The 10,000-nt window shown below is 41.2% G+C and overlaps 1 protein-coding gene across 1 annotated transcript in view; it reads left to right on the forward strand.

The window, feature by feature from the left end:
• The window catches only part of inhbaa (inhibin subunit beta Aa), a 19,998-nt gene extending 15,240 nt beyond the window's left edge, over positions 1-4,758 (forward strand). Inside the window, exon 3 of the mRNA XM_035143139.2 lies at positions 1-4,758. This exon is cut by the window's left edge and continues 173 nt beyond it. Coding sequence (XP_034999030.1) covers positions 1-648 — 648 coding nt within the window. The 3' untranslated portion in view covers positions 649-4,758.
• Positions 4,759-10,000: the final 5,242 nt, after the last annotated feature.

Consider the following 10,000-nt stretch of genomic DNA (forward strand, 5'->3'; position numbering starts at 1 on the left):
CTGCCGCAGGACGATATCCTGCTGGCAGACAAGACGGTGGACACCCGTCGCAGCGGCTGGCACACCTTCCCGGTGTCTGCGGCGGTGCAGGCGCTGCTGGAGAGCACAGAGAGCACGACGCTGAGCCTGAGGGTGTCCTGTCCGCTATGTGCCGACGCCGGGGCCACAGTTATTCTGGTTTCCGGCAGTTCGGAGACATCGCAGCGCACCAACCAGCGGGAGCAATCCCACCGGCCCTTCCTGATGGCCGTGGTCCGGCAGGGAGATGGCAGCGACTCACGGCGACGCAGGAAGCGAGGGCTTGAGTGTGATGGGAAAGTCCGCGTGTGTTGCAAAAGGCAGTTCTATGTCAACTTCAAAGACATCGGCTGGAACGACTGGATAATCGCGCCGCCCGGTTACCATGCCAACTACTGCGAGGGTGAGTGTCCCTCTCACGTGGCGAGCATCACTGGGTCCACACTGTCCTTCCACTCCACTGTCATTAGCCACTACCGCATGAGGGGCCACAGCCCCTTTCAGAACCTGAGGTCGTGCTGCGTGCCCACGCGGCTACGAGCCATGTCCATGCTCTACTACAACGAGGAGCAGAAGATCATCAAGAAGGACATCCAGAACATGATCGTGGAGGAGTGCGGCTGCTCGTAAACTAAAACCTGACCTGGACCAGAGAAAGGGACCTCTGACCCCAGAGAGAGAGAGAGAGAGAGACAAGGAGGGATGAGAGAAGGATGAAGAAGTGACTTCATGATCGACGTGTCTCTCATCTACTGTGTTTCAGGCTTCACCTCCTCCCTCCATCCCTCCTGGACGCTCTCGGGGATAAAAACTCTTCTCTGGACTCGAGTCTTCATGGCACTTTCAAAAAAAAGAAAAGAAAAAAGGTAGAAAAAAAGAATATCTAATATATTTTTGTTACACATGGAGGGAGCGACGCTTATTTATGTGGCTGAAATGTTCAAGCACCACTCGACCAGCCCGACCTTGGAGATGAGGTGCATGAAAAACTAGACAAAAATCTCAAAACTATGCAACTTGTTTCATGTTTTCTGATTTTATTGTATTTCACTTTGACTCGTTTTTTGTTTCCCGACTATTTCCGTTTTGAAAATCTAAAAGAAAGAAGAGAACTCTTTCGTATTATTTTTTTGGAAGTATAAATGCGTGTGTGTGTGGTTGTGTGTGTGTGCTTTTGTCCATTCGAGTGTAAGAGTGTGTTTGTTTGTGCGTTGAGAGATACTTGAAAGAAACAAGTTGGCCCGGCTGCTGGAACCAAACACTTCTTTACGTTACCATGGGTACCATGTTGATGTTATAATTATTATTGTCAGTAAGTATATATATAATATTATTGTTATTAATAATAATATTTTGTTTGGCTGCATTTGTGTTGTTAGGTCTGTTTTTGTTTTGAAGAAACGTTCAGAACGTTTTCGTGTTTTGCACTATAGCGACACTCGTGTTCAGATTAGCGTCAGACTGAAAAGATCGTCAGAGGACAGACAGAGCGCAGCCTCCAGTTTACACGTGTCAGAGTTTACAGGTTCGATCCCCTCAATAAGCAAGGCAGTGTTGATGCTCATGATGATCATTGTGTCGCTCTGTCGGTTCCTGAGCAGTCGCAGATCGCTCCTGCAGAAAACCTGTCAGTCAGTGTAAATTCACTTCAGAAGAACTGATGAGATAAACCACACGATTTGGATTTTTTATGACTATTTTTACTAGTTACCTTGTGATGTACATTATATTTCCGATAACTAAAGATCAAATGTTTGTGTTACAAAACTCTCAAACTCAAACTGCCTGTATCTGTCGCCTCAAAGTGTCAAATTAATTAAATATTCAATTCAATGTGTCCACAGGGTTATTCACCACTCACCGTGTTTTTATTTATAAAGTGTAAATTTTCATTATGGTGACAAGATCGCTGATGAAACTTTCCTCAGAAAATGTTAAATATTAAGAGCTGAACATTATATTTAAAAAAAGACAACTAGTGGCCATTAGAAAAATTGCAGCTGAGGACACTACATGTGTGGAGGCTTCTGATGAATAAATATAAATAAATAACATACATAAATCGTCCGCTAACCTGATGGTGAAATGTACGACACTAACCTGTCAGTTAGCACTGAATGCTATCTTGTCTTTATGGAGCTACATATTTTATATGTGAACTTGTAGAACACGACATTAATCTGCTGAACGAGCGTTAATAAACTTATAGTAACTGTACGTGTAGAGATCACGATCCATCAGGAACGTGAGTGAAGATGGATCGTGTTAGCCAACAGAACGAAACCCAACTTTATTTCATCATTATGTGAAGATTTACAGTTTGGGGGATTTTAAAGACTTTATTAAAGAACGTGTAAAGCAAAGTCAGCTCTTTGTCTATTAATGTGCTATACATGTGATTATTGAAATCATTTGAAAAGACTATGTGGTACTGACAAGCGAAGTTTGACAGTTTTTACAGCATTCCTTGGTTCCTGAAAAGTGAACAGCAGATACTTGTGATACAGCAGATACGATGTGCTGCCCTCATTAGCATAGGACACCCCCAAAACTATGTAAGAACTAGGGTTGGGCGACTTTAAGATGTATGCAGTGCAACATCGTGATGCACGCTGCCGTCGGGGGGGGGGGGGCTAGTTCGGTGGCACTAGCTCCTCCGCTCGCCACCTTTGTTCTAGTTCTCGTGCCGACCATCGCCTGTAAAAGTTCACAGATAACTTTGGGTGTCGTTGTTTGCGAACCACATTTACCCCAGAAGTTTTGTTTTTGGTGCTGCCCTCAGGTTCTGTTGAAAAACCAAAACACTACCCAGAGTACAACCAAGCTTAATTCTTGACAACTCAGACAAACTGTTTTTTGTTTTTTTTACATATCTCAAAGTCAGTGTTGTGTTAAATTGCAGCGTCGTCCGTTCACAGTTTCCTTATGTCCTGACGTAGTGGAACTCATCACCTGTACGTGTGCTTTCGCGCAGACTTAAAAAGGTTTGGTGGCGCTAGCTCCGCTGCCAGTAACTTTCGATCGGGGAAGAGGGAAGTAATGCTTTTGGGGAAATCCCCGTAAACAAGTGATACATATATATTTCTACGTTATAGTAGACACTGTGCTATAGTCTGTGCTTAGCAGGGTGCACTCCTTTGCCAGTGTAGAAGGGGTGGGGGGGGCATCACGATGTTGGCTGTCAGTCAAGCCCAACCCTAATAAGAACTAGACAACTTGACAGAGGCGAAACCTTTCCCGGGACTGGGCGTGGCTTCCGCGGCTGCCAGGTCACGCACAGCGAGAGATACTTAGATTCTCTTTCTTTAACCCAAACCCAATTCACCGGGGTGGTTGATGACACGTTGCTCTGTGGTGGGACAAACGCCGAAAATATCTTTTTCATTGCTTTACACAGTCTTTGATTTTCAAAGGGAAAAAAATGAAATATTTAACTGATGCATTAAATTAATTAAGGTGGAGTTCATAAACTTTTCTTTTATCAAAACCACCCTTAATTTAATCCTAAAGAAGAAACACAGTTATATGAGTCAATTAACATTCAGATTAATTAATCACTTTGTCAGAAAGTAGAATTATTTATAAAAACCAAACAGTCAATCGCAAAATTATTCACTTTAAATATTATGACTACAACAGAAGCAGCAAATTAACATGATAGAATGAAGGAATCATTTAGGCTCTAATCAGCTGTAAAGCACTTTTGATACAGTTATTTAACCATTAATAATATTTTAATCAGCAGAAAGTGTTATTTCTTTCTTTCCTTGGAGATAATGTTTGAATTTGTTGTTTTTTAGATCAAATGAAATCTTTTGGTTTGATGTGATGAGCAGCTTAAGGTTTATTTTAAATCAGTTTTATATCTGATAAGAAGAAATGATGATGGTTTTTGTTTTGAGAAAATGTCTAGTTTTAGTTTATTTTAGAAACCAAAGAGTCGACAAATGTTTGGAGTTCAACTTACATTCAAACTGAAAAAAAAAAAAAAAAACTTCCAACGTGATTAAAATCTGTTTTAATTTCACTGAAATGTGTAAAATGTGGCGTCACTTTCAGATTTTATTCATGCTTTATAGTTTTTGCTTGTTTTGAAACAAACATCTTGATCTTGTTTTTACTTCTGGTGTTTTTATCCCCCCGCACACTGAGAACTCAATTTCCCACAATGCTTTAATCACAAAGTGAAAAAAACAATCCACCGTCGTCTCTGCTTCAGAAAGTAAACAAATGTTGAGTGTTTTTTGTGTCATATGTGTTAATATCAGTGTTATCGACTTCACCAAAAGTTTGCAGTACTGGTCCCATTTTGATGAAGTCACACATGTTACGTCTTCTTATGATTTTTATTGTTTTTGTTGGACTTGTTTTCAGAGAGAGAGGACGCTCTTGCTCTGAACTTTCTGGGACAAACTCATCGTCCGTCCCGAGCGAACGTGGACGCACACAAACTGTCAGTGCAGAAAAAAAGGCCTCAAAAACTAAGAAAAAGTCAAAAATAAGAAAAGTGATAAAAAAAGTGGTTGTTCTTTTTATCAAGATGAAAAAATACTGACACTGAACAAAGTGGACAAAGAATAAAAAGTCTATTTTTTATTCTGTATATATGGAAATCAAGAATCCAGTATGTTGCATTGCTTTGTTGTACAAATCAAATGTGCTTGTGGCATTTTTCTAATCTAATTTATTTTACAGTATTATTTGGGTTTTGTTTTCTGCTTCACCATTAAAGTTTAAAGGATGTACACAATGAAAACTTGTCATTGGTCATTTCTGGGAAACAGGAAATATTCCTGACTTATTTTTTCTGTCAGCTGTTACATTTACACTGCTAGTTATTCATATTCTGAGGCTAAATATAAACTTGAATTCTAATTATTAAAAGATGTCTAAACATTATTGACAGAGAATCAGATTTTGAGATTTGAGAATTCTTTGTTTGATTCTTTGACTAACCCTAACGATATGAAGAGGCCTCGTTTGACACACATTCAAATGATGCGATTGCACAAAGTGGATGAATATTGATGGTGGCGGCGGCGGCGGCGGCTCCAGTCGACCAGCGAGGACGAGAAACAGCAGGAACTCATTTCCTCACAGCGAGGAGAAATGCAGGTTGTATTAAAGCTGTGATCGACGAGGCAAAGCTCAGCGGTTTGTCTTCGTCTGTTATTTGGTTATTTGGTCTGTGTGAAGTTCTTCAACACGTGGAGACGATACAAGAGACATATTCAAAATAATAATCTGATTCACCTCAGACTTTAAGTCATTTTAATGACCTTTTCAAAAATGACTGAGATACAGTGAAATAGTGCTTGGTGGTATGACCAAAAACTTTATATATAAACTTTTTATCAAGGTATTTTTCTAAATTATAGGCAAAGCCTATACGCCAGCATGTTTATGTTTAGTTTAATTTATGTTTGCTCACGTGTGATAAAGAATAAAAGATGCTGAAAAGCAACTGGTTTGTCTCAGGTTCGGTGGGAAACCCCGGTGGTAAATGGTAAACGTGCTTTGTAAACCAACTACAGGCTCTGTCAATGTAAACAACCCCCCCTGAAACTGCAAAGTGAAGATTTCATTTATGACTAAACGTTCCTTCATTAATATTAACCTTGCTTCAAGCCCTGCTACATTACAAAGGTCTTCACATGTTTCAAGGGACATTATGAACATCATGAGTGACAGCTGTCCAGATCAGGGATTTCTGTCTCTTCTATCTTTGTGAGGACAGATGTGTTTAACCTACACTGTGAGGACATTCTGACCACACCTCGGTCCTTCTACCGCTCGACAGCTGGGTAGAGATGTATGGTCGTCATGGTTACAGGCTGAAGATGACTGTGAACCCTAACCCAAGTCCTGGTCCTCACAACTATAGCACGACAGAGCTGAGCGTGTGTGCAGATCAAAAGGCCCAGCGGACCGCGGCAGGGTGTTTCCCTGCCAGCGGGGCGGCCGCTGTGGTCGACCGCTGTTTGATGCTCGACTGTTTCAGGAGGTGACGTGTTTTTGGAGAAGACGGCAACAGCCTGAGACTTTTATGTCACAGTCAGAAAAATAAACCATTTAAAATAAAATGAATTGAAAAGATTTGAATGTATCTGAGAGCCGACAACATGAAGCATAAAACGTGATACTGCTGCAGGTTTCAAACACACCCTAACTCACTTTTTACAACATTTGTAATGTTCATTCATTTTGTCCATATATAGCTGGTATTCAATTTCCTTGAAATTATTTTTTCATTAAGCATCAAATTCAAAGTGGGAAGACACATTTCACTTAAAACGAGTTCATGATGTTTTACTGTTTAGCCATAAACTTTATTATAAATTACTATAAATCCAAAGAACTCATATCAGCTGATACTATGAAAGATGATTTTTATTGGTTAACTGATCAGGCTCCACAAATAAAAAGTGCACATACACTTATATACTTATAATTTAGCAGATGAAAGAATCCCTGTTCTCACTTCAAACAGACTCTGTCCTCAGGTTTTGATTCCACCACAGATTAACTCGTTCACTACATGTTACCACTGAACACTAATAACTAAGTTACCTTCATGTGCCCTTTCCTGTGATCGAAGATTTCTTTGTGCCACCACAGCTGTGAATGTGACCTTTACACTCAGCTGCCCATTGGAAATGTAACTACGATAACCCACTTTTATATAAAAATTCAAAACTAATTTTATCATCATTACAGCTGTTGTTAAAAGAAGCAGGATGAAAAGAAATCATTCATTTATTTGTTTGTTTGATGAATAATAATGATGAATGATAATGAATGTGAGAGATTTTCTTCGTGGTCTCAAACGTTTGAGTGTTACTGTATATTTGTCAAAGGTTTATTTATTTCAGTTTTCCCACAGTGTGTATAAATGAGCTTGTGTGTCAGATAACAGTATTTCTCTCCTGTTGCAGATTGTGTGTTGATGAGCCTCAGACGATCCTGCAGGCCGACGGCAGAAATCTGATCTGGATAATTTAACACGTTTTTCTTGACGAATTACAGACATGGATGTTTTGCACAGAAATAAAAAATCGCAAATGACAGTTACCCAGTGTGAACAGTTGGACTGACAGAGTTATGTCGCCTGTGAAGTCCTGCTGCATCGTGGGAACAAACACAAACAAACATGAGCAGGACTCTGTGATATTCAGGTTTTTGTTCCTGATTCCACTTGAGGGTGTTTGTAGAAACGTTCAGAGGAGAAATCAGGTCAAACACTGAGTCCGACCGTTAACGCTGCTCGTGTTTAGTTTTTAAACCTGAATCTGGACCAAGGAGGAAAATCATGACCCAAAACAAACACACAGAGAAACTACACTCAGTGATATTGTCTGAAAATAAATCAAAGTCTGATTTAGATTCCAGCATTTAATCACCATCTGTCCCTATCAAATAAATAAACAAACGATCAATGAGACAATCAACGACGGATAATAAAGATCAAAGACGGTAAATAAAGATCAAAGTCTGTTAATAAAGAAGACGAAGCTAAAACCCAGAAGATGGAGGTGATGCACCTTGACTTTGATTGCCACCAGAAAACAATCCGAACAAAGAAGAAGAAGAAGCTAAAGCATCTCGGATATGAACACATCTTCTGGTGAGGATGTCTGTGCAGTAGTGATCATGACGTGATCTTTACTCACAGTGGTCCTGAGTGGAGGAGATGAAATCTTTCTGTAGATCTGCGTCCACAAACTGAAACTGTCATTAACGACTGAGCGTGTTCACGAGCAACGCTGTAGATTTTATATGTTTGTGTTCATGTGGAATCTCATCAAAACGCAGCAGATCAGACTCAGTGCAGACGTAACCAAACCACAAACGTGGATTCAAACTCACCTCAAACTTTTCTTTCTGTAGTGACGGACGGGACCAGAAGATCCAACATGGCCGCTACAGAGCCGAGGTGAAAAGGTGATCTGCACCTGGTGACCCTGATGACTCAGCGATGACTCAGCGATGACTCAGCGATGACTCAGCGCCGACACGTAAGCCTGCAGACAAGCAGAAGAACAACAGGTTTATCTTTAGAACGTAAGAGCTTAATGACATAATTAGAGCAGAGCTGATGATACTGGACTGTGTGTTCTGTTTTCACCTGAGATACAAAACTTCATCTACACATCACACACAAACATGCCATCACACTACATACATCACACACACATCACACTACATACAACACACACACTACACTACTCAAACTGCACACATCACACACAAAATATTGTGTTTATTGATTATAAAATATTTTAGGATTTTAGAATTATATTTCAGATTTATTTCTTTACAGTTTTGGTCTTTTTATCATTTATTCTGATTGATTGACTTTGACAGAAGCATTTAACTGAAGTTGTGGGTCATAATGTAATGTAATGTAAAAGTTGTGTCAAAACATGTGTTGATCACACGGACTGAACTGTGGAATATTCACATGATGACTGATCAGACTTTTTATTTCTTACAGACGTTTTTACCTTTAAAATGATTCATGTGTGTCTCTCACCTGGGAGACGTGTTGGACGTGTTGGACATGTTAGACGTGTTGGACGTGTTGGACGTGTTGGACGTGTTGGACATGTTGGACGTGTTAGACGTGTTGGACGTGTTGGACGTGTTGGACGTGTTGGACGTGTTGGACGTGTTGGACGTGTTGGACGTGTTGGACGTGTTGGACGTGTTGGACGTGTTGGACGTGTTGGACGTGTTGGACGTGTTGGACGTGTTGGACGTGTTGGACGTGTTGGACGTGTTGGACGTGTTGGACGTGTTGGACGTGTTGGACGTGTTGGACGTGTTGGACGTGTTGGACGTGTTGGACGTGTTGGACGTGTTGGACGTGTTGGACGTGTTAGACGTGTTGGACGTGTTGGACGTGTTGGACGTGTTGGACGTGTTGGACGTGTTGGCGTGTTGAGTGTTGACGTGTTGGAGCGTGTTATGCGTGTTGGATGGTTGAAGCGTGTTGGACGTGTTGGACGTGTTGGACGTGTTAGACGTGTTGGGCGTGTTGGACGTGTTGGACGTGTTGGACGGTTGAGCGTGTTGGACGTGTTATGCGTGTTGGACGTGTTGTACGTGTTGGACGTGTTGGATGTGTTGGACGTGTTGGACATGTTGGACGAACCCATGCATTTATCTCTCAGCTCGTCTTAAATGCTAACATCCAAACTGATGGATTCTTAAAGTTCACGTGGACGAGAAGTTACAGCAGCGACTTTCTGTCTGAGTGAAGCAGATTTTATCATCGTCCGTTTCTTCTCTGAATTTAAACTGATGACGTTCTCGTTCCCACAGAAGTTTCAGAATCACTTTCCTGTTCAAACTCCTCCTCCTCGCTGCATGGCGACGCACAGAGCAGAGCCAGCAGGGAAAACTTGAGGAATAATAATGTCCTAATTGGCTAATTACCACGCCGTCTGCCTCGCCGCTGAAGGTTATACACGTTAGATTAGTCACCGTCATTACAGTGAATCAAGACGAACACACAGAGCGTGTGCACAGACGGCCCCGCCCACAGAGGCTGGAGGTGAAGCATGGCGTTAGTCATCATCAGGGTCAGCGTGGATCTGATCACAGCTGTTTCCAGCTCCTCGGACCTCAACACATTTTCATTTTGTTTCATGTTCATACAAATGAATATTGTCTTTATACAGATTCTGGTTATTAACAAGCAGCTGATTCACTCCAGTAAAAACAGTGGATAAAGCAGCTTCCTGTTAAACTCACTGTTTCTCTGATTCGTCTCTGATTGGCTGAGAGTCGAGCCAATCAGAGACGAAAACTGAAAACTTCAGATCCAGACGACGACTAAAAACCACCAAGATGTAAAAAGTGTAAACATTTGACTTCAAACTGGATAAAAAGTCACTTTTGACTCTTCAGACAAACAAACACTGACACAAGCACAAAGAGGATGCGGCGCCACCAACAGGCGACAGAATGAAACGTTACC

The sequence above is a fragment of the Hippoglossus stenolepis genome, chromosome 19, assembly GCF_022539355.2.
Source record: "Hippoglossus stenolepis isolate QCI-W04-F060 chromosome 19, HSTE1.2, whole genome shotgun sequence".
Taxonomy (NCBI): domain Eukaryota; kingdom Metazoa; phylum Chordata; class Actinopteri; order Pleuronectiformes; family Pleuronectidae; genus Hippoglossus; species Hippoglossus stenolepis.